Source organism: Lithobates pipiens, unplaced genomic scaffold, assembly GCF_037356315.1.
Source record: "Lithobates pipiens isolate NorthernLeopardFrog02 unplaced genomic scaffold, aLitPip1_a1.2 Scaffold_95, whole genome shotgun sequence".
NCBI lineage: Eukaryota > Metazoa > Chordata > Amphibia > Anura > Ranidae > Lithobates > Lithobates pipiens.
Genome location: NW_027507918.1, coordinates 830,331 through 856,132, shown reverse-complemented (window position 1 = coordinate 856,132; position 25,802 = coordinate 830,331). Strand labels below are relative to the sequence as shown.

The window sequence follows — 25,802 nt, the reverse complement described above, 5'->3', positions numbered from 1 at the left end:
TCCTCATAATCCTGTAACATGTGAATGTTGGTCGCTTGGATATTGGTGTGTATGTGTGTGTGTTTTTTTGCCCACTACCTTTTCTCCAGATTGAGAAACTTTGAGGATTTTGTGATAATTAGCCAGCATGCTGGTTGATTCTTAAGGACATCCAATGGGGAGAGATACCTTGTGATGTGTTGTGCCTTTCTTGTCCCTGTTCCCCCTCAGTACACCCCCAATCTATAACAATCAACCCGAGGAAAGATCCTTCTCCAGCGTCCGGGTTTAGGTTAAAGCAATAGAACAAACGTTTCAGAAAAACTTTATTTGTCACAAAAAAAAAAATCACAAAATATAAATGTTCAACCTTTTATAATTGGACTCTCTGGTCCATTCTCTCCTGGCCATGGAGAGTGGATACCCGTCTCCTCCATCATTATTTGCATATTTTAATTGAAGCGGATTGTGATAGAAGAAATGATTGAGTAGTGTCACTCCCATCTCTGAGTGTCGCCCTCTGGTGGTCAGACTCTACTTAGATTTGAGCCTGCAGCATCGGGCTGTTGTCCAGTCCGTAAAGGCGCACTGACAGTGGCAACTTCTCTCAGACTGGATGTCCCACGAGCCGCATCCAAACCCGCAGGCACACCCCGTGGTGCTGTACTCTGCATGAATAGAGAAGAGGCAGTGATGACATATCATCATCGTTCAATAATACATACTGTATATACACTATGCCGATATTTGGGACCCCCAAGGTGTACCCCAAAAATATCCTTCTATAAATTTCCAGCACTCCTCTGTCATTTCTTAGGCTGCTCCCACTCTGTTCTGCTGGGATGAGTGGAAGTGGTCCCTGTGTGAAGGAAGAGCTCGCCGGGTGTCACGTTCTTCATCCATGGATACATTTGATCTTTGTGCAGATGAGCAAATCCACATTGTCAGCGAAACCAAACACCAAGTTTGAAGCTTGCTCCTAGTAACTGTAACCCAACAGTACCCCCCCCCCCCACACCTTTACTCCTTAGCTAGAAATTGTACTTTGACCATCTTTGTACAAAAGGTGTGGGTAAGCGGAGTCACTTCTCTTGGGTGGAGGAGACCATGTGTCAGTCATCTACAGAGGAGGCCATGTGTCAGTCATCTACAGAGGAGGCCATGTGTCAGTCATCTACAGAGGAGGCCATGTGTCAGTCATCTACAGAGGAGGCCATGTGTCAGTCATCTACAGAGGAGGCCATGTGTCACCCATCTACAGAGGAGGCCATGTGTCAGTCATCTACAGAGGAGGCCATGTGTCAGTCATCTACAGAGGAGGCCATGTTACGGTCATCTACAGAGGAGGCCATGTGTCACCCATCTACAGAGGAGGCCATGTGTCAGTCATCTACAGAGGAGGCCATGTGTCAGTCATCTACAGAGGAGGCCATGTGTCAGTCATCTACAGAGGAGGCCATGTGTCAGTCATCTACAGAGGAGGTCATGTGTCATCCATCTACAGAGGAGGTCATGTGTCATCCATCTACAGAGGAGGTCATGTGTCATCCATCTACAGAGGAGGCCATGTGTCAGTCATCTACAGAGGAGGCCATGTGTCAGTCATCTACAGAGGAGGTCATGTGTCAGTCATCTACAGAGGAGGCCATGTGTCAGTCATCTACAGAGGAGGCCATGTGTCAGTCATCTACAGAGGAGGCCATGTGTCACCCATCTACAGAGGAGGCCATGTGTCAGTCATCTACAGAGGAGGCCATGTTACGGTCATCTACAGAGGAGGCCATGTGTCACCCATCTACAGAGGAGGCCATGTGTCAGTCATCTACAGAGGAGGCCATGTGTCAGTCATCTACAGAGGAGGCCATGTGTCAGTCATCTACAGAGGAGGCCATGTGTCAGTCATCTACAGAGGAGGTCATGTGTCATCCATCTACAGAGGAGGTCATGTGTCATCCATCTACAGAGGAGGTCATGTGTCATCCATCTACAGAGGAGGCCATGTGTCAGTCATCTACAGAGGAGGCCATGTGTCAGTCATCTACAGAGGAGGTCATGTGTCAGTCATCTACAGAGGAGGCCATGTGTCAGTCATCTACAGAGGAGGCCGCATGTCAGTCATCTACAGAGGAGGCCGCATGTCAGTCATCTACAGAGGAGGCCGCATGTCAGTCATCTACAGAGGAGGTCATGTGTCAGTCATCTACAGAGGAGGCCGCATGTCAGTCATCTACAGAGGAGGCCATGTGTCAGTCATCTACAGAGGAGGTCATGTGTCAGTCATCTACAGAGGAGGCCGCATGTCAGTCATCTACAGAGGAGGCCATGTGTCAGTCATCTACAGTGGAGGCCATGTGTCAGTCATCTACAGAGGAGGCCATGTGTCAGTCATCTACAGAGGAGGTCATGTGTCAGTCATCTACAGAGGAGGCCGCATGTCAGTCATCTACAGAGGAGGCCATGTGTCAGTCATCTACAGTGGAGGCCATGTGTCAGTCATCTACAGAGGAGGCCATGTGTCAGTCATCTACAGAGGAGGCCATGTGTCAGTCATCTACAGAGGAGGTCATGTGTCAGTCATCTACAGAGGAGGCTGTGTCAGTCATCTACAGAAGAGGCCATGTTACGGTCATCTACAGAGGAGGCCATGTGTCAGTCATCTACAGAGGAGGCCATGTGTCAGTCATCTACAGAGGAGGCCATGTGTCAGTCATCTACAGAGGAGGCCATGTGTCAGTCATCTACAGAGGTGGCCATGTGTCAGTCATCTACAGAGGAGGCCATGTATCAGTCATCTACAGAGGAGGCCATGTGTCATCCATCTACAGAGGAGGCCATGTATCAGTCATCTACAGAGGAGGCCATGTGTCAGTCATCTACAGAGGAGGCCATGTGTCAGTCATCTACAGAGGCGGCCATGTGTCAGTCATCTACAGTGAAGGCCATGTGTCAGTCATCTACAGTGAAGGCCATGTGTCAGTCATCTACAGTGAAGGCCATATGGCAGCCATCTTTATGCATCCGGTAAGGGTAGGAGGTGAAGTAATTTCTCCTGAATAGAGGAGGCTGTGTGGCAGCCATTTTATACACCTGGTATGAGTAGATAGAGCCATTTATTTGGGATAGAGAAGGCTGTCTGCTCAGTGAGGACAGTTTACCAACAATAATCCCATGAGCACACTGGAGGTATTTTGCTCACTTGCGCAGAGACAATGAGACCCTTCATCCTTTCATTCTTCCACTTTTATGATGATTTGGTGACAATGACAACTATTTGAATAAGGCAACCCCTCAGGGATCTTAACGTCCGAGAGCCTGATGCTGCCCCGGATCCAATGCCAATACAAATGAACTGGAATTAGAATTGGGATGTTCAGAGCTTTCCTAAGGGGCCATAACAGGGACGAGAGGAAAACTCTCCTGTTCACTTGTCTGTAGGGGGACTCTGGTGGCAAGTACTGGCAGTACAGAGGACGGGTTGATGGTTCCTTACATATCATTCTTAGTGAGGAATCTTCTACTCTACAACCAACCTATTTGTCTGGGGTTTCTTTTGGGATCCCTAGGACCCCATAGTTGAATTTGACTGAAGTATACTTTAAGCAGATCAAAGTCCCCATAACGTAAAGGCCAACACACCCACAAATGTAAACCTTGGAGGTAACGTCTTCTCTCAGTTGGTCTGAGATCTCTAGGACCTCATAGTTGATCTGGACTGAGGCATATGAAGAACAATTGCCCCATAATGTAAAGGGCAACATACCCACATGTGTAAACCTTGGTTATAACTTCTACTCTCAGATTGTGCGCAGTCTCTAGGATCTTATGGTTGATCTGAAGTATACAATGAGCAGATCAAAGCCCCCTTAATGTCAGGGTCAACAAACACTCAATTGTCACCCTCGCACCAATACTGAGCTCTCTTCGAGTTCTTGTGATCATGTACCTGGAGGACATGTAGAGTATGCTCCATTCGTTTTGTGGTCATAGCAATCAAGTTTAGTGTTCTCCAGGATTGTAGAAGCTGGAAGAGAAGATATGAGGGACCTGATGAGGAGCAAAAATGGCTACCGACATGTAATATTATACACAACCTGTTCACATCTGCAGAAACAAATCGCATATCATTTTGCTCACTGTTATCATGTCTGGTGGAGATCAGTGGTTGGGACTTAAATGATTAAAGTATATTCACACATCCATTTGTTTTCTTATTTCATTTTTTCCTTTATTTTCACCTGGTGATCCTGGTGGTAACAAATTTCCTGTACTAGGGTGACCACTCACTGTACTGTATCTACGGAGGAGCAGAGTTGTCACTCTAGGAATGGACTACAAAATGCCACCTCTTCTCCTCTGCTCCATAAAATATAGGAGAGGCCCTGGAATCCTCATAGATAGCTGGGAACAATGAGGCCAGTGGAGGGGTTATCAGAGATAGGTGGAGGACACAAAGCATAGGCCACTGGGGGGATTATCAGAGAGAAGTGGGGGTCACTGAGCAGAGGCCAGTGAAGGGATTGGCAGAGAGGGGTGGAGGACACTGAATGGAGGCCAGTGGAGGGATTGGCAGAGAGGAGTGGAGGACACTGAATGGAATGGAGGGATTGGTAGAGAGGGGTGGAGGACACTGAATATAGGCCAGTGGAGGGATTGGTAGAGGGGGAGTGGAGGACACTGAAGGGAAACCAGTGGAGGGACTGGCAGAGGGGGGTGTAGGACACTGAATATAGGCCAGTGGAGGGATTGACAGAGGGGGGTGGAGGACACTGAATGGAGGCCAGTGGAGGGATTGGTAGAGAGGGGTGGAGGACACTGAAGGGAAACCAGTGGAGGGACTGGCAGAGGGGGGTGGAGGACACTGAATGGAGACCAGTGGAGGGATTGGCAGAGAGGGGAGGAGGACAATGAATGGAGGCCAGTGGAGGGATTGACAGAGGGGGGGTGGAGGACACTGAATGGAGGCCAGTGGAGGGATTGACAGAGAGGGTGGAGGACACTGAATGGAGGCCAGTGGAGAGATTGGCAGAGAAGGGTGGAGGACACTGAATGGAAACCAGTGGTGGGATTGGTAGAGGGGGTTGGAGGACACTGAATGGAGGCCAGTGGAGGGATTGGTAGAGAGGGGTGGAGACTACTGAATGGAGACCAGTGGAGGGATTGACAGAGGGGGGTGGAAGACACTGAATGGAGGCCAGTGGAGGGATTAGTAAAGGTGGTTGGACAACATTGAATGGAAACCAGCGTAGGGATTGGTGGAGAGGAGTGGAGGACACTGAATGGAAACCAGTGTATGGATTGGTGGAGAGGAGTGGAGGATACTGAATGGAGATCAGTGGAGGGATTGGTGGAGAGGAATGGAGGACACTGAATGGAAACCAGTGTATGGATTGGTGGAGAGGGGTGGAGGACAGTGAATGGAGGCCAGTGGAGGGATTGGTAGAGAGGGGTGGAGGACAGTGAATGGAGGCCAGTGGAGGGACTGGCAGAGAGGGGTGCAGGACACCGAATGGAAGCCAATGGTGGATATTAAACGGATGGTAAGGTGGATGAGTCTGGCAGTGGCAATCTTGATGCACAGAGGGGGATAGTCTATATAAAAGTAATCCATTGAGGAGGGAGTTGCAAATCAAGGTGAGAGATAACTAGGGAGTGAATTCGTAGATTTGCAATGTCATTGATTAGGATGGGTTAGAGGGGTGAAGTTGGCAAGATTTGGACAATGATTGGATGTGGGGCTGAAAGAGGAGGTCAGAGTCCAGGAACACACCTCGTATCCCGTGGAATGAGGGGGGGACCGATGGTTGTGCCACTGACCACAACAGAGAAGTCGGGGGAGGGGAAATATCACAAGCTCAGTTTTAAATAGATTGAGTGTGAGGAATTGTTATGCTAAAGGTGTATTCAGATAGTTTAGAGGAGAACAAGCAAAGAACCACGGAGACCAAGAGAATTCAATTTTCTGAAGAGAAGGAGAAGGTGGTCAACTGTATTAAAGGCAGCGCAGAGGTCTAACAACAAGAGTACAGAGTAGTGACCATTGAGTTAATACATAGTAAAGCAGTTGTTTTGGGTAGAATTTAGACTGAAGGGGGTGAAGAAGGTTGTTGTCAGTGAGGGGGTATCTCAGGCGGGTGTAGACGAGGCATTCTAGAAGTTTGAAGGGAAACAGGAACAACTAGATGGCTCTTAGGTTGTCAGGATTGGTGGGGCCCAGCGAGGGCTTCATATAAGGGTCACCCATGGTGTGTTGCCCATTTTTCTTTTTGTGCCTGAGCTAAAGGGCTCCTGGTACTTCTTCAAGATGACACTTGAACAAGATAACATCTGCCAGTGCCAACCCCAGCCTATGCTACCCAATAGACATGTGCGATTCGTTTCATTTCAAAATCTTAGTTATTCAGAGCTTCGGATGCATCCAAATTTTCCAATCACAATAGTAACCAATCAACAAATCCAAAATAAAAAATAACGGAACAAATTATCAGAATTTGAATCCGAAAATATTTTTGAATTTGAAAAATGTATTTCAAATTAGAAATGGAAACATATTGCAATAAATGCAGTAAGGTATACAAGTGAAATATGATTATAATTCATACTTTGGGCTGATATTAAAGCTTCTGACTTTTTTACATTAAAATAACAAACCTGTTATACTTACCTGGAGAAGCCCCGATCCTCCTCTTCTCGAGTCCCCTGCCAGCACTCCTGCTGAATGCCCCCACACAGGCTCACTCCTGAGCCACTGCTCTGCATGTCCATTCTCACATAGAGCTGCAGCTTGGCCCTGTCCCTCTCTCTCCTCATTGGCTCACTGGCTGTGATTGAAAGCAGCAGGAGCCAATGGTGCCCACTGCTCTCTCAGCCAATGTGGAGGGAGGGTCCACGGAGAGCCGAAGCTTCCATGTACAGCGCTGGAGGAAGATCGGGCTCAGGTAAGTATTAAAGGGGGCTGCACAGAGAAGATTTTTACCTTCCTGCATAGAATGTATGAAGGTAAAAATCCTTGAGCCTTTGCAACCACTTTAACAAATGAATCGGAAACTAAGCAACAATTTACCAAAGATTGGATCTGTCCTGAGGAAACAATATGGGAACTTGTTGGAGATGCAGACTGATTCATAAGCATGCAGTGATCAGACATATATAGCAGATGGAAAGACCACAAGTCAGCGGAATGGGACCTACCCATAGATTTCATGAGGTTGGTGAGGGAGACGACATCTTTCTGACAACATTCCCCGACACAGGTACTGGTTTCTGCTGTGACTGCAGACAGAAGAAAGAAACAAAGCAGAAGCTTCATCTTCCAGAGTCCAGGAACACCTGAGAGGGACGGAGACAGGTGACATTATGTGCGGAGAACCTCATTGCTACCACAAACTGCACAAATAACTATTCATTATACAAATACAGCCGACAACCGCGACACCAAGTATGACATCACAAGGAATCCCAACATCCGTCTACACCAGGAACGGGGTTCTAGGAATGACAACTCATTTTACTAGGGCTGTGAAAACTAAAGATTAATTCCTCAATTAATTGTTAATTTTTTTGATCGATCAAAATTCTTTTGATCGCCACTCACCTCTCTGCCAACTTCCTGGGTCTTCAGGGAGTTCCACCGGAGATCCGGTGACGTCACCGGACTCATCCCTCCTTCCCCAAGTGCCTCCGTCTGCTAACGAAGGGAAGGGGGGAGGAGTCCGGTGACATTGAAGTTTCTGATTGAACATAACGTGTATGGGGGAGGAGCTACGCATGACGCCACCCGCTGCTGCCCTACGGAACTAACACGATTGTCGGCTTTACATGCTGTGTTTTTATCATCTTCATGTGAGTAGTTTGTGTTTGAACACAAAAATTAAATCTTATACTTAAGCGGTGAGCACTTCGATCTCTTCTTTCTACCCATGACCTGAGATTGTGAGAGAAGTTTATGGTCCGTGTTAACCCTTTTGATACCCGCTTGCATGACCACCTGTTTGCACAGGGGACCATACCATAAGGTGAGAGTGATTAGTTAGGCTGGAGGTGGAGGGATTGTGACGCTACTGTGGAAAAAAATGACTTACGTCAGTGCTACAGTTTGAATTTAAAACGTTTGTGTGAACTGTGAAGTTAAGTCATGGATTGTAGAAAGAACTAGTGTCGGGTGGTTGTATATATAGTGTATACCACATTTACCACTGACTAATGCAGAGTTTCAATACAAGGAGATCAGCTAAAAGTAGTTGGATCTGTATGTGCATAATAATTAATCGAAATTAGTTGACTAATCGATTTAAAAAAAAATCTATTAATCTAACACAAAATTTTTAATCAGTAACAGCCCTACATTTTACTGATACATTTTCCCTGTTCCATCCCCAATGAGGAGACATTTCACTGGGAACTTGAAATGTAAATGAAGGAAAAAAGTTAAACAAGCAGCCAAATTGCATTAAGAATAAAAAATAAATGGAACGGGGTAACACAAGCTTGAGGAACGTTCCTCCTCCGGCTTCCTCCACTGAAAATAGTTGATGTCACCAACTTTAAGGTGGAGTAAACTGGATAAGTCTGGAGAAACTTTATAAATTTAGTTTTATACCTTCTGAATATATTTGAGAAGATTACAGAAAAGGAATTTATCCCCTCCATTTACTTCTGGTGTGATGTCCCATAGATCCTCCTATATAGATAGTAATGGGGGTTATTGGAAGAGGGACCATGCTCCACTCCTTTAGTAAATGCCCCCTGAGCTCTATATACGGTGTAGTAACCCATTAGATCATCATTATCTCAGTAATATAAAAATACCCCCATTAAGGACTGAGCCTTCCTACCCCCATAACACTTACCTGATGGATATGGAAGAAATTCTACATGACCTGAAGGTGAGGAGACACTTATATACCTGATGGGGACCGACCTTCCACCAATCACAGCAGGGAAGGAATCCTCCTCCTCATTAACCTTCCCCTGCTGGAGTCCAGCCACCCAGCCACTTTTCAGCCAGAGATTTTCCTGAAAGAAGATATAATATGTAATCTCTGAGATATCATCTCCCAACAGAGCTGACATTTCAGAGGAGACCTCATTGATTGTACAGGTTGCAACATAATTCTATGGAATTTTTGTTTTGGCTGCAAATATTTGGCTTTTGTTAACTTGGGTAGAACAAAAAACACTCCAACATCGTTATTAACCTGACTGGTTGATATATTGTGATGGAAAATAGGACTGTGCAGGGTGCAAGCCAGTTGGCCGACTCACCTTCTGCTTCCTCTGGGTGGGGGGGGGGGGGGGGGGGGTTGTGTTATAGAGCACAATAAACATATATGTAATTCATACTCTCATGTAGGAGCTCATGACATGGTTATTTGGAGAAAGGGGCCTACGTGATAAAGGATATTACAGAAGATGTATAGCCTGAATGTCATTCTCACACCATCTCCCCGTTCTTCTGATTTATGAGGATTCTATTAGAAAGTTGTTATTTTTTTGTTTGTTATCAGCTGCAAATCTTTTGGATTCTACAGCTTTCTTTTTTTTACTAATCCTGCTGATCACACAGTACTATGTTTTCTGTGGCTTCTGTATCAACCTCTGGGGGTCTCTTAGGATCTCTGGCCGCCATTGTTGGTCTTTTTGGATCTCTAAGGCTATGTGGCAGTCTTTGTTAGTCTCTGATGGTTCTGAGAATCTGTTGGCGGGACGAGGGGAGTCGCCATTGTGGTCTCTGAGGAGATTTGTGTTAGTCTCTAGGGCAGTGATTCTCAACCAGGGTTCCTCCAGAGGTTGTAGGGGTTCCTTCAGCATTGGGCAATTTCTGCCTCTTAGATAAGTTCCCACTCACACCATTGATCTTTTTATCTATTGTTGTAGATTTCTAATTTTTAGCAGGGGGTTCCCTGAGACCAGAGAACTATTTCAAGGGTTCCTCTGAGTTGAAAAGGTTGAGAAAGGCTGCTCTAGGGTCTCTGAGGATCTGTGGTGATAATAATTGTTGGTCTCTTTGGATCTCTAAAGATATATTGGAATCTCTATGAATCTCTGGTGGTTCTGAGAATCTGTGGGGATTTATGGTGGTCTCTGAGGAGATCTGTGTTGGCCTTCAGGGAGTCTGAGGATCTTTAGAGATCTTTGGTGGTTACCAGAGGTCTCTGAGGAACTGTGGGGTATCTAATAATCTTTGGGAAACGTTGTTAGTCTTCAAAGGTCTCTAACAATCTGAAGAGATCTCTGAGGAACTGTGGGGATCTCCAAGGGTCTCTCCCACCCCTTTTTATGGTTTCTTTCGATTGCTAAAGATACATAACAATCTCTGTTAGTCTCTGGTGGTTCTAAAAATCTGTGGTGGTTCCCAAAGAAATCTGTGTTTTGGAGATCTCTGATAGTCACTCCAGTTCTGGGTCGTGAAAATGGGATGTTGTTTGAGAAATGTGAACTGATCACTGGGATTCCAACAGCTCGGTGATCATGATCAAGATTTTCTATTACTCGCAAACTGCTAAGTGTTTCTCCTAATAGTCTCAATGAGTGCTAAATTTATGATCATGGTTGTTTTTTTGGGGGGATTTTTTGAAGACTTCGGATTTTCAGGTTTTTGATGACCTCAGATTTTCTAATGTGTGATTACCTCAGACTTTTAAAATTTTTGATGACCTCAAATTATCAAGTTTTTAATGACCTCAGATTTTTGAGTTGATGACCTCAGATTTTTAAAAATGTTGATGACCTCAGGTTTTTGAGTTTATGATGACCACAGATTTTCAAGTATTTGATGACCTCAGATTTTAGAGTTTTTGATTATCACTGATTCTTTCGTTTTTAATGACCTCAGATTTTCAAGTTCTTGTTATTACCTCGGGTTTTTGATGACCACTGATTTTTTTTTTAGTCTTTGATGACTTCCAGATTTTCAAGGTTTGGATTACCTCAGACTTTAAAGATTTTGATGACCTCAGATTATCAAGTTTTTAATGATGACTTCAGACTTTTGAGTTTTTCATTACTTTTTTCAGATTTTTTAGATCTTCAAAGTTTTTTTTTTTTTTTTTAACCTCTGTTTTTTGAGGAGCACAGGTTTTAGAGTTTGAGTATTATAGATGTAAAAGTCACTACCAAAAGGTAGGTGATCTGTGAGTGTTTTTCACTGACAGGACCCAGAGTCAGGCAAATTTAGCCAGGCCTGTGACTCCAGACAGGCCTGGATGTTTTGATCTGGGGAGTGGGAGTGTCAGTGTAGTGGGAGGTGTGGTCACCTGTATCTCTGTTCCAAGGGATACCACCCCTGCTTTCAGTGGAATTGTTCTGGAAGAGCGGTTGGACTTGAGACCCGTGTCGCAGGCAGTGTGGAGCTCTGACCAATCATTAATTTGTATTGGCAGAGGGGAGGGCTCGCATATAAGCTGGGGTCACATGCTTCCAGAGGTTCTCTAGTCTGGTGGGGATGGAAAAAAGCAGCATGGAGTAGCTGGTGGTAGCCTGGGTGTCCCCCTCCTTGTGGGGAGGGGAACACACCATGCAGAGAGGAGAGATGGAGGAGTCATCAGAAGGAAGTAACAACTAAGCAGACAACAAAGACTGGGTGATCGACTTTCTGTGACTGGAACATGGACTGTTGATCGGGAGGACATGTGAGTGGAAATCCAGGGAAACAATACTTCCAAAGACTGAGGGATGCTGGAACAGGAGTCATGCAAATAGGTGGTGATGGCCTGTGGCTTAGGTTCCACACCCAGGGCAATTCAGTCAGGCAGAGGGGACTATTCAGAGTGGTGCCCTTTGTTTAAATTGGGAGTGCTGTACTAATTGAAGTAGCAGTCAACAGGTGGAGGTAGAGCAGAAAGTAGGCCCGGGGATGCAGTAACGTTCTAAAAGAAAAGGCCTCAGGGTAAAGAGTTATTCAGAGTGACTCCATATCATCAAGCCTATTTTATTTCTGGGAATATATTTGAAGAGTTATTCAGAGTGGCTCTCTCCAACTCTACCGAAGTCCATCACCAAAGAGTTATTCAGAGTGATTCTTTACAACTCTACCGAAGTCCATCACCAAAGAGTTATTCAGAGTGACTCTTTACAACTCTACCGAAGTCCATCACCAAAGAGTTATTCAGAGTGACTCTTTACAACTCTACCAAAGTCCATCACCAAAGAGTTATTCAGAGTGACTCTTTTCAACTCTACCGAAGTCCATCACCAAAGAGTTATTCAGAGTGGCTCTTTTCAACTCTACCGAAGTCCATCACCAAAGAGTTATTCAGAGTGGCTGTTTACAACTCTACCAAAGTCCATCACCAAAGAGTTATTCAGAGTGACTCTTTACAACTCTACCGAAGTCCATCACCAAAGAGTTATTCAGAGTGGCTGTTTACAACTCTACCAAAGTCCATCACCAAAGAGTTATTCAGAGTGACTCTTTACAACTCTACCGAAGTCCATCACCAAAGAGTTATTCAGAGTGGCTGTTTACAACTCTACCAAAGTCCATCACCAAAGAGTTATTCAGAGTGATTCTTTACAACTCTACCGAAGTCCATCACCAAAGAGTTATTCAGAGTGACTGTTTACAACTCTACCAAAGTCCATCACCAAAGAGTTGTTCAGAGTGACTGTTTACAACTCTACCGAAGTCCATCACCAAAGAGTTATTCAGAGTGACTCTTTACGACTCTACCGAAGTCCATCACCAAAGAGTTATTCAGAGTGATTCTTTACAACTCTACCGAAGTCCATCACCAAAGAGTTATTCAGAGTGATTCTTTACAACTCTACCGAAGTCCATCACCAAAGAGTTATTCAGAGTGATTCTTTACAACTCTACCGAAGTCCATCACCAAAGAGTTATTCAGAGTGATTCTTTACAACTCTACCGAAGTCCATCACCAAAGAGTTATTCAGAGTGACTGTTTACAACTTTACCAAAGTCCATCACCAAAGAGTTATTTAGAGTGACTGTTTACAACTTTACCGAAGTCCATCACCAAAGAGTTATTCAGAGTGACTCTTTACAACTCTACCGAAGTCCATCACCAAAGAGTTATTCAGAGTGACTCTTTACAACTCTACCGAAGTCCATCACCAAAGAGTTATTCAGAGTGATTCTTTACAACTCTACCGAAGTCCATCACCAAAGAGTTATTCAGAGTGATTCTTTACAACTCTACCGAAGTCCATCACCAAAGAGTTATTCAGAGTGATTCTTTACAACTCTACCGAAGTCCATCACCAAAGAGTTATTCAGAGTGACTGTTTACAACTTTACCAAAGTCCATCACCAAAGAGTTATTCAGAGTGGCTGTTTACAACTCTACCGAAGTCCATCACCAGAGAGTTATTCAGAGTGACTGTTTACAACTCTACCGAAGTCCATCACCAAAGAGTTATTCAGAGTGATTCTTTACAACTCTACCGAAGTCCATCACCAAAGAGTTATTCAGAGTGACTCTTTACAACTCTACCGAAGTCCATCACCAGAGAGTTATTCAGAGTGACTGTTTACAACTCTACCAAAGTCCATCACCAAAGAGTTGTTCAGAGTGACTGTTTACAACTCTACCGAAGTCCATCACCAAAGAGTTATTCAGAGTGACTCTTTACAACTCTACCGAAGTCCATCACCAAAGAGTTATTCAGAGTGATTCTTTACAACTCTACCGAAGTCCATCACCAAAGAGTTATTCAGAGTGATTCTTTACAACTCTACCGAAGTCCATCACCAAAGAGTTATTCAGAGTGATTCTTTACAACTCTACCGAAGTCCATCACCAAAGAGTTATTCAGAGTGACTGTTTACAACTTTACCAAAGTCCATCACCAAAGAGTTATTCAGAGTGGCTGTTTACAACTCTACCGAAGTCCATCACCAGAGAGTTATTCAGAGTGACTGTTTACAACTCTACCGAAGTCCATCACCAAAGAGTTGTTCAGAGTGGCTCTTTAGCACAGCAATCAAGTGAAAAATCTAAAAGCAGCAGGAGGGCCTATTAAGAAATCCTCCTCCCAAGTTTAATGCCAAAAAAATCAAGAATAAGAAAACCCTAAAGATGGACTGTTGCGGTTTCTCGGGAGTGGTGTGTATGGCGGTAGAGGTGTTGGCAGATTAACTAAATTAGAAGCTCCTAAGGGGGTAGTGCGCTACATAGATGTTGTGAGAAAATATACTAAAGCGCTGATATGAATATTCAAATTAATGTGATTAATAAAAGATAGGCTTGTGCAATATGTTTCGTAACAAATTGAAATTCGGCCGAATTTTGCCTCTTTCGGACATTCGGATGCATCCGAATGTCCAAATAAAAAAATAACGAATTCCAACTAATACGAAAGAAATTATAGCGGATATAACGAATGAATTCGACATGATTCGGTAATTCTTTAAAGATCTAATGAAACAAAAGGTCAGCTCAAAGTAAATCTTATAGTCCAATCAGATGAGTTGGAAGGGTGCTGTATTGTATTTGAGCCGAGGAGAAGAGACGTTGTCATTGTGTGTTAAAAGATTCAATAAACAAACGACTTTCCAAACTACGAATCATTATCACCAATGTCTACACACACATACATACATATTGAATTCCAATGAATACGACGAAATTATAGCGCATATAACGAATTAATTTGACAGTATTCGAGATTCAGTATAACGAATATCGACACTCTACGAATAATAACAAATTATCCGAAAACGTATTCATGTAACATAACGAATATAACAGAACGAAATGATGTATTTTACGAATGACAACGAACCGAAACCAAACAAAATTTTCCATTGTGCACATGTCTAATAAAAGATAACTAAATAATTACCATATTTATCGATGTATAACACGCACTTTTTTCCCCTTAAAATCAGGGGAAAATTGTGGGTGCGTCTTATACGCCAATCTCCCACCGATTGTCAACTTCTCTGCCGTTTTTGGCGGTTTTCGGCTCGCCCCTTCTGGAACTGCTGAGTGCAGCTGCTGAAAAATAGCTGAAAATATCCGAAAGCCGATGAGAACGGCCGAGAGCTACCGAGCGCCGCCGAGATACACAGGACAGTCGCTCTGTATCTCGGCGGCGCCATTTTTAAAAGGCAAGTCTGCAAATGACACTGACAAGGCTGCAAATCACTGACAAGGCTGCAAATGACACTGACAAGGCTACAAATGACACTGACAAGGCCGCAAATGACACTGACAAGGCTGCAAATGACTGACAAGGCTACAAATGACACTGACAAGGCTGCAAATGACTGACAAGGCTACAAATGACACTGACAAGGCTGCAAATGACACTGACAAGGCTGCAAATGACTGACAAGGCTACAAAGGCTACAAATGACACTGACAAGGCTGCAAATGACTGACAAGGCTACAAATGACACTGACAAGGCTGCAAATGACTGACAAGGCTACAAATGACACTGACAAGGTTGCAAATGACACTGACAAGGCTGCAAATGACTGACAAGGCTACAAAGGCTACAAATGACACTGACAAGGCTACAAATGACACTGACACGGCTGCAATGCAAGGCTGCAAATGACACTGACAAGGCTGCAAATGACACTGTCAAGGCTACAAATGACACTGACAAGGCTGCAAATGACTGACAAGGCTACAAATGACACTGACAAGCCTACAAATAACACTAACAAGGCTACAATGCAAGGCTGCAAATGACACTGACAAGGCTGCAAATAACTGACAAGGCTGCAAATGACACTGGCAAGGCTGCAAATGACACTGACAAGGCTGCAAATAACTGACAAGGCTGCAAATGACACTGACAAGGCTGCAAATGACACTGACAAGGCTACAAATGACTGACAAGGCTGCAAATGACTGACAAGGCTGCAAATGACACTGACAAGGCTGCAAATGACACTGACAAGGCTACAAATGACTGACAAGGCTGTAAATGACTGACAAGGCTACAAATGACACTGACAAGGCTGCAAATGACACTGACAAGGCTGCAAATGACTGACAAGGCTACAAATGACACTGACAAGCCTACAAATAACACTAACAAGGCTACAATGCAAGGCTGCAAATGACACTGACAAGGCTGCAAATAACTGACAAGGCTGCAAATGACACTGACAAGGCTGCAAATGACACTAACAAGGCTACAAATGACTGACAAGGCTGCAAATGACTGACAAGGCTGCAAATGACACTGACAAGGCTACAAATGACTGACAAGGCTGTAAATGACTGACAAGGCTACAAATGACACTGACAAGGCTGCAAATGACACTGACAAGGCTGCAAATAACACTGATACGGCTGCATTGATGGGCATTTAAATGTCAATTTTATTCCTACTTCCCTCCTAAACTTGGGGTGCGTGTTATACGCCGGCGCGTGTTATAAGCTGATAAATACGGTAAGCTGCAACCATTCTAATGGTGATCTGACACCGTGAATAGGTGATAAATGTGTCAAACAATAGTGCACTACAATTAACCTCCTATTAGGGCACAGACAATTCCCTAAATTACTACCAATGAGATAGTAGTTATAATTCTCTAAATGGTGACAGGGACTGATATTCCCCCTATAATATCCCCCTATAATATCCCCCTAAATGGTGACAGGGGCTAATATCCCCCTATAATATCCCCCCTATAATATCCCCCATGTGCTCTTTGCTAAATAAATTAAATTATTACACAATTAAGATGATAATAAATGTCTTCCGATCATTGATAGTGGGGACTGATTGCCCACCACTGTGCACAAGGTTAGCCACAGATACTAAATCGTTAGCCTGTTCAGAGGATAAAGGTGAAAAAACAATAAAAACCAACAATCGTTCCCCGTTATTTTCTGCAAGAAACCTCTCCTGCCGGACTGTCAGATCATCAGTAGTGTCCAGCGGATTTATCTTGCTGCTCCTCTCAGTTTCACCATTCACATGGATTCTCTCATAAAGCAAAAGAGATACATTATTGCGCAATGATGATGAGGGCACTGACTCCACGTGGGTGCCTGGTAGGAGAGAGGAGGAGGAGGAGGAGGAGGAGGAGGCGGCACATGTCCAATGAGGCAGGATGCCCTCCGGGGGCCAGCTTAGGGGCGGCACACCGACTGAATCACACCACAGAGCTCCGCCTGTGCAGGGCGCTGCCTCTGAGCGTTATTCTAAAAGTTCTTTGGTGTGGGCCTTTTTTGAGATGAGTGCATCAGATCGCACCGCTGCTATTTTCAACATATTACCCAAACGCAATACAGATTGTGTAGATCTCTGTGCATATACCCCTAAAATAAAAAATTATTTTGTTTCCAGTTTTTTACATAAAATAAATTATCAAAAAATATATATTCTGAGACACTCTATATAATGTCCATATAATTGTATACCAAAATATTATAAAATGTCCATATGGTAAATAACACCGGTGAAGAAAAACTTCATGTAAAAGCTGGATTAGAAGTGCACAAATTAGAAATCTTCTCCAGAAATATAATGTGCTTTTCCCATCACCGAATGAATGAATTGGCTCCTTACCAGATCCAAGCGACCCCCCGTTACAGAGGGTCACCAGAGGCAAAAACAATCAAAGGATATCCGGGTAACGGTTCCCCCTCAGGCGATCCCGAATCCTTCACGCAATAGGGCTATGGCTGTTGCTCCAAATGTCACTCCCAACTCAACGTGGTATCACATAGGGAAAAACATAGGCTCCAGATAGTGTAAAACCAATGATTTTAATTTGCAAAAAACGAACGTATACACTTACATAAAAGACTTTAAAAACAGGTTCAAAACAGAGGCGTGCACCGGCCGGACACACGCCAACGCAGAGACCAACCCGTCCTTCCCGTCGTCCAGGGGCCGTAAATTATTACGAAACGCGTAGGGCGGTGCGAACGTGTCGACGTCACCCCAGTCGTGTTCGTTCTTTTCAGACCAGGAAGGACGGGTTGGTCTCTGCGTTGGCGTGTGTCCGGCCGGTGCACGCCTCTGTTTTGAACCTGTTTTTAAAGTCTTTTATGTAAGTGTACACGTTCGTTTTTTGCAAATTAAAATCATTGGTTTTACACTATCTGGAGCCTATGTTTTTCCCTATGTGATACCACGTTGAGTTGGGAGTGACATTTGGAGCAACAGCCATAGCCCTATTGCATGAAGGATTCGGGATCGCCTGAGGGGGAACCGTTACCCGGATATCCTTTGATTGTTTTTGCCTGTGGTGACCCTCTGTAACGGGGGGTCGCTTGGATCTGGTAAGGAGCCAATTCATTCATTCGGTGATGGGAAAAGCACATTATATTTCTGGAGAAGATTTTTAATTTGTGCACTTCTAATCCAGCTTTTACATGAAGTTTTTCTTCACCGGTGTTATTTACCATATGGACATTTTATAATATTTTGGTATACAATTATATGGACATTATATAGAGTGTCTCAGAATATATATTTTTTGATAATTTATTTTATGTAAAAAACTGGAAACAAAATAATTTTTTATTTTAGGGGTATATGCACAGAGATCTACACAATCTGTATTGCGTTTGGGTAATTCACATTATTGACACGTATCTGTGTCCCATTTTTGTATTTAATTTCACTTATTTGTACATATAATAGTATGCATTATATTTTTGAGGTGGTCTTAGAGACAATAAGACACTAAGACTCATATCGTGGGTTTGGCACATACACATACCCCATTCACTTTGGGCATTTGAGGATAGCGCAGTTCTCTTTTTTTCTCTTTTTGTTTTAGTGTATTTTTGGTGTACATTTGAATTGCAGCTTCCGACCAATATCATTCTTATTCCGTAGCGCAGTTTCTTCCTCTTTGCTTTTTTATTTGCAACATATGTCTCAAGCGTATCTCGCGTGGCCAAAACATCAGCCGCTTGGGCACCACATGCTTGACCAGACATATGTTGACCTGCCATGCAGTTCATTGGCAAGCATACCTCAAAGACCCACACCAAAGGACAAAGCGGACCTCTCCTTGCTCCTCATCAGCTGGGATCTCCAACCCCACTAGACCTTCAGTCCTCTCTGAAACCTGCTCTGAGAGGAATGAAGGTGTAGAATTAGGTGTGTCACAGCCAAGTGCTTCCGGGCACTCTGCTAGAAGTACACTCACATCCGATTATAGCAGGCAAATGTCCCTGCCCCAGCTGCTGGACCATCAAAAGAAGTTCACTCCCAGCCACCCACATGCCCAGCGGTTGAATGCTAGCTTGGCTAAATTGCTAGCACTTCAGCTGCTGCCTTTTCAGTTGGTAGACTCGGCCCCCTTCCGTGAGTTTGTACAATGTGCGGTTCCTCAGTGGCAGGTCCCCAAATTCCACTTTTTCTCACGGAAGGCGATTCCGGCTCTCTACCGGCATGTGGAAGGCAATGTCCATGCCTTGCTGGACAGTGCTCTTGGTCCAGCAGGCATGGACAGGGACGTTACCTGTCTTTCATTGCCCATTGGATCACTCTTCTGGCAGCTGGGAAGGATGCAGGACAAGGTGCAGTAGTGTTGGAGGTTGTTCCGCTACCATGCCTCCAAAATGCTACTACTGGTTGTGACACACCTCTCTCCTCCACCCCCTCCTCTTCTTCTTCCTCCATGGCCTCTTCCAGTGCTTTGTCCTCGGAACCAGTGGTGCTCCGTAGACATTCAAGGGGCTACGCAAGTATGCAGGCAAAAAGATGCCATGCGTAGATGCCAAACAAACTTGCGCTGGTTTGTTTGGGGGACAGGAGCCACACTGGGGCAGATATTTTGTCAGCTCTGCAACGGCAGGCCGAGAGGTGGTTGACGCCATGCCAGCTTAAGCCAGGAATGGTGGTTTGCGTCAATGGTACCAACCTCCTCTCCACCCTCCGACAGGGACAACTGACCTATGTGCCCTGTGTGGCTCATGTCCTTAACTTGGTGGTGCAGCGGTTCTTGGGCAGGCACCCGGGCTTACAGGATGTCCTGAAGCAGGCCAGGAAAGTCTGTGTGCATTTCCGCCGATCATTTAATGCCTGTGCTCGGCTGGCTGAGCTCCAAAAGGAGTTGAACCTGTCCAAGAACCGCCTTATATGTGACATGCCCACCAGGTGGAACTCAACGTTGGCCATGGTGCAGCAGCTGCACATGCAGCAGAGGGCCATCAATGAGTACCTGTGCGACTACGGCACCAGGACAGGGTCAGGGGAGCTCGGTTTTTTCTCACCACGCCAGTGGGGCATGATCAGGGATGCATTCACTGTCCTGTCACCGTTTGAGGAGGCCACAAGGATGGTGAGCAGTGACCGTGCATGCATCAGTGACACTGTACCTCTTGTCCACCTCTTGGAGAATACGCTGCATGGAATAATGGACAGGGCACTCAAGGCAGAACAGAGGCAGGAAGAGGAGGACTTCTGTCAGACCCACGTACCTGACAGGTGAGCCCGAAATAGCAGGGGAAGGTCTCCCTTACGGGTCTGGTTCACGGCCCCTGATAGGATGGACAGGAGGCACGGGAGCGCAGACGGGTATGAGAGCCTGACGGGTAAGTTGCTGAAGGGGGGATCCGACGGCAGGGTTCAGACAGGTAGACAGACTCTCACGGTTAGATGCAGGAGCAGATGCAAGCAGAAGGTGGTGAGCAGGTCCAGCCACAGGCACAGATGACAGCAGGCAGGTAGTGCAGAGAAGGGAAGAGCCAGTTCGAGTCCGGGCCACAAGCAGGGTTGGCAACAGGTGGGCAGCGTGGTACAAAGGAGAAGGCAGATGCAAGGTCAAATACAGGCCGAGGTCAAAGGCAGGCAGCAGACAGGAAAATCCAAGGGACGAGCCGGGTAAACAGGAGTTCAGGAACACAAGCAAAGTCACAGGTCACAGGGCACAGGAAGCTGCAGATCGGACAGCACCGAGCACACCATGGGGGAACACTTAAGTAGGCCGATTGGCGCCAACGCGCACCGCCGCGCGCGCACGCGAACACACACCCGCGTGCACACGCGAATGCGCAACCACACGCGCAGGCGAGCACCCAGCAGCGCCAGCGCGCACCAGCACACACCGACGCCCCGCAGCGCGCTCAGTGACAAGTTCGCTACGGGCAACTCTCTGACAGTGTCCCCCCTCAAGGGCAGCCTCTGGATGCCCGTCCGGGCCAATCTATCCAAGTGGGCACTTTTAAAAGCACTGAGCAGTTCCTCCGCATGTAAACTGCTTTCAGGTTCCCAGGAGTTATCTTCCAGACCGTACCTCTGCCATTTGATTAAATACTGGATTTGGTTACCCCTCCTTCTACAGTCCAAAATCGCTTCCACTTCGAATTCCTCTTCATTATTAACGATTACGGGTTTAGGTGGGCCCGAGTTCCGGCCAGTGAAAGGATTAGGAGTAACAGGTTTTAACAAAGATACATGGAAGACTGGATGAATCTTTAGGGAACTGAGCAAGTCCAACTCATATGTAACATCGTTAATTTTCCTTCTGACTGCAAAAGGACCCAAAAACTTAGGACCCAGCTTCCTTGAGGGACAAGCCATCTTCAGAAAGCCAGACCTGATTGCCCGGTACAAGGATGAGTTCTCCTCGCTTCTTTCTGTCAAACATCCTCTTGTTATAATCCTGGGTCTTGGCCATAGCCTCCTGTAGCAATTTGTTGTTGGTCATAAAAAAGTCAATTGTCTCTGAAACTGCAGGAATGGCACACTTGGGAACCGAACCGGGCAAGAAGGATGGATGGTAACCATAATTTGCAAAGAAAGGCGTCTGTTTGATAGCAGAATGCAATGAGTTATTATAGGCAAATTCGGCTAGAGGCAGAAGAGAGACCCAGTCGTCTTGTGAGAAGGCAGAAAAACAGCGGAGGTATTGTTCCAAGGTATGATTAGTCCTCTCCGTCTGCCCATTCGTCTGGGGATGATAGGCAGAAGAAAACGCTAACTCAATCTCAAGGGATCTGCACAGAGCCTTCCAAAACTTGGAGGTAAATTGGACACCACGGTCGGATACAATGCTTGAGGGAACTCCATGCAACCTCACCACTTCTTTAATGAACACCTTTGCAGTTTCCAAGGCCGAAGGTGTGCCTTTCATGGGCAGAAAATGGGCCATCTTAGACAGTCTGTCGACCACCACAAAGATGGTAGAAAAACCTTCCGCCAGGGGCAACTCCACGATGAAATCCATTGAAATCATCTTCCAAGGTCTTTCTGGAACTGGCAAGGGTCTTAGTAGACCCCAGGATCTTGTCCGGCTAGTCTTGTTCCAGGCACAGGTGGTGCAGGACTCTACGTACTTCCTGCAATCACTAGTTAGCTGCAGCCACCAGAATGCATGCTGTACCAAGTCCGCCGTCTTCAACGTGCCAAAGTGGCCGGCAAGTTTGTGGCCATGGCAGAGCTCCAGAACAGCCATCCTCACATCATCCAGGACTAGGATTTTGTCCCTGTACCGGAACATGCCATCTTGTGACCTCACAACATTCTCAACCGGCGGGGACCACCCCACAGAAGCTTATCTAATCCGGGACAGGAGATCCCCCTGAAGAAGCAGAAAATTTCCAGCAGGGAGGATGGTATCTGGAAGCAAGGTATCCTGGGAGTTATGAAACATGCGGGAGAGGGCATCTGGCTTGATGTTCTTGAAGCCGGGTCTGTACGTGATGTGGAAGTGGAATCTGGAGAAGAACAATGCCCACCTCGCCTGCCGTGGCTTCAATCTCTTAGCCGTTCTCAGATACTCCAGATTCTTATGGTCGGTATAGACCAGGATTGGATGTGCAGCACCCTCCAGTAAGTAACTCCACTCAAAGGAGCAGGCAGATGCAAGGTCAAAGACAGGCCGAGGTCAAAGGAAAATCCAAGGGACGAGCCGGGTAAACAGGAGTTCAGGAACACAAGCGAAGTCACAGGGCACAGGAAGCTGCAGATCGGACAGCACCGAGCACACCACGGGGGAACGCTTAAGTAGGCCAATTGGCACCAACGCGCATCGACGCACGCACGCGAACGCACACCCACGCACGCATGCGAACGTGCAGGCACGCACCCAGCAGCGCCAGCGCGCACCAGCACACACTGACGCTCCGCAGCGCTCCCAGGGACAAGTCCGCTACGGGCAACTCTCTGACAACTTCCTTGCTTCTCAAGGCCCCCTTTATCCAGACAGTGTTCCTGCTGTCCCACCCATCACACAGGAAGAGGAGGAGGAGGAGGAGGCTTGTGTCAGCATGGAGGTGGAGCCTGGCAGTCAGCATCAGCAGCAGCAGTCTTTAAGGGATGATTTACAGCCCCAAGAAACCCTTGGACTTGTAAGTGGCTGGGAGGAGGTGGCTGCGGATCATGTTGTCACTAGTGACCCAGAGGACTCCGGACCGAATGCCTCAGCTAACCTACGCTGCATGGCCTCCCTGATCCTGCAAAGCCTGCGGAAGGATCCTCGTATTCTTTGGATCAAGGAGAGGGACCATTACTGGCTGGCCACTCTCCTTGATCCACGGTACAAGGGTAAGGTTGCGGACCTTATCTTGCCATTGCAGAGGGAGCAGAGGATGAGACATCTCTGGGAGGCCTTGCAGAAAGGTCTGTTCAACGCGGTCCCAGAGACTGGGAGGTTACAAACTCCTGGTCCTGGACAACGTGTTGCTGAGGCTTTGGTCAATCACAGAAGGAGCGGTGGAGAAGGTGGCCATCTGAACGATGCTTTCAGACAATCTTTTAGTCCGCAGCCCCAAGGTATTATCGGTTCCAGCAACCATCGCCAGCGTCTGATTTACATGGTGCAGGAATACCTAGGGACAAGATCAGACTTGGACACCTTAACCCACTAAAAATCCTCTGGCTTACTGGGTCTTGAGGATATATCACTGGCCAGAGCTTGCACAGTATGCAATTGAGCTACTGGCCTGTCCTGCATCCAGCGTTCTTTCGGAACGCACCTTCAGTGCTGCTGGAGGCTTTGTAGCCGATCACAGGGTGCGCCTGTCCACCGACTCGGTTGATCGACTGACCTTCATAAAGATGAATCAGTCTTGGATCACCACCAGCTACCAAGCACTTGAAGCTGATGTAACCAAATAATTTGTTTTTAAATGTCACATCCCTTCAAGACTGCCTATGCTGATGCTGAATGACTGTCCTGTTATGTTGACTGACTATCCTCTTCCTCCTCAATGATCCCGCTGATAGCTTGGAAGAACATTTTTGGTTCTGGGTGACGCCACCAGCCCAATTTTTCAGCCCCTGTTTAACAAGGGCGTGTAATTACAATTTTTGATGCAATGCTTTGCAGCAGGGCTCATTCCTGCACTCCAACTACAGTATATGGGAGAGGTTGCAGTGTCGTGGCACCAGCACCAGTGCCTAAGGCCCAATTTTTCAGCCCCTGTTTAACAGGGACATGTAATTACAATTCTTGATATAATATTTCACAGCAGGGTTCGTTCCTGCGCCCACCGGGAGTAACTGTGAGGACTTATAGTGTTGTGGCACCAGCACCACCACAACCACCAAAGGCCCAATTATTCTACCACTGTTCAACAATGGCATGTAATTACAATTCTTGATATAATAGTTCACAGCAGGGCGCTCCAGCGCCCACCAAGAGTCACTTTGAGGGCTTACAATGTTGTGGCAACACCAACACCTTGTTCCGCCATTTCTGCAGAGCATATAGGGCAGGCCCCTACTTTCAAACATCCAACTTACAAACATCTCCTACTTGCAAACGGAAGGAGACAACAGGAAGTGAGATGAAAAAAGACGGACGGCAAAACAAATTATACAGGGGTGATAACCCTTCCCTATGTTTTCCAAAAAGCTTAAAAATAGATTTTTTTGACTGGAACTACACTTTAAAAATGTACCAGTTGAAAATTACAAACAGATTCTACTTAACACAACAAACCTACACAGTCCCTGTCTTGTTTGCACCGCCTGTATACTGCTGTTGTGAGTATATAGGGCCTGGGGGCCCCATGCCTTTTCTTTTTTTAATTTATGTACCGGGTTCCCCTTAATATCCGTACTAGACCCAAAGGGGCTGGTAATGTGCAGGGAGGGCTACCCATGCCATTTTTCTCAATGATTTTCATCCGTATTGCCGGAATCAATTTTTACACCCTGCACCAGAGAAATTGTACCTGATGGCCTGGAGATTGAGAGGGCTAGACTAAGAGTGCAAGGCTGTTCTCATGAAGCCATATCAACCCTGATGCAAGCCAGGAAAGCCACTACCAATAACATCTATTCAAAGGTTTGGGAAAGATTCTGCTTCATAGAACAACAGAAAGGATGGAATTCCCTTTCTCCGGATCGCTCTCAAGTCCTGGAATTCCTCCAGTCGGGGGTCAACAAGCGTCTAAGCTTAAGTACCCTAAAGGTTCAGGTATCAGCTCTGTCAGCTAAAACAGATACTAAGTGGGCATTACACCCATTGGTAATCCAATTTTTGAGAGCCTATATAAAGATTAAACCCCCCAGGAGGCCAGTCTTTCCATCATGGGATCTTTCAATAGTTCTCCATGCTCTCTCTTCTCCTCCGTTTGTTCCATTTGAAACTATCTCTTTATGGGACTTGACTTTAAAACTGTCTTTTCTCATTGTCATTACATCAGCTAGAAGAGTGTCGGAGATCCAAGCATTAAGTTAGTTCTCTTTCCTGACAAAGTAGTCCTCAGACCTTCCGAACACTTCATACCCAAAGTGGCAACTTCCTTCCATTACAACCAAGACATCATCCTTCCATCCTTCATGGACGATCAGGGTAATCCTCATCCACTAGATGTCAAAAAAAGATCACAAACTATTTAACTGCTACCACCTCTTTTAGGAAAATGGACTCTCTTTTGATCATTCCCCATGGAACCAGGCGTGGGCAAGCCGCCTCCTCATGCAC

General features: G+C 45.9%; 1 protein-coding gene across 1 annotated transcript; it reads right to left on the bottom strand.

The window, feature by feature from the left end:
* Positions 1–325: 325 nt before the first annotated feature.
* Positions 326–9,604, bottom strand: LOC143973755 (resistin-like beta). Its single transcript, XM_077474599.1, has 5 exons — positions 9,545–9,604; positions 8,826–8,991; positions 7,168–7,305; positions 3,923–4,000; positions 326–647 (listed from the first exon to the last, which is right to left on the bottom strand). Exons 1-5 carry the CDS (start codon positions 9,602–9,604, stop codon positions 514–516), a joined length of 576 nt encoding a protein of 191 aa, XP_077330725.1. The 3' UTR covers positions 326–513.
* Between the last annotated feature and the right edge of the window lie 16,198 nt (positions 9,605–25,802).

Coding starts and splice junctions, on each gene's coding strand:
- LOC143973755 (XM_077474599.1), bottom strand. CDS start 9,604: ATGGCGGCCAGAGATCCTAAGAGACCCCCAGAGGTTGATACAGAAGCC. Junction 4,001..7,167: donor CAACCTCATGAAATCTATGG/GTAGGTCCCATT, acceptor CTTCTCTTCCAG/CTTCTACAATCCTGGAGAAC. Junction 648..3,922: donor ATACTCTACATGTCCTCCAG/GTACATGATCAC, acceptor CTATTCATGCAG/AGTACAGCACCACGGGGTGT.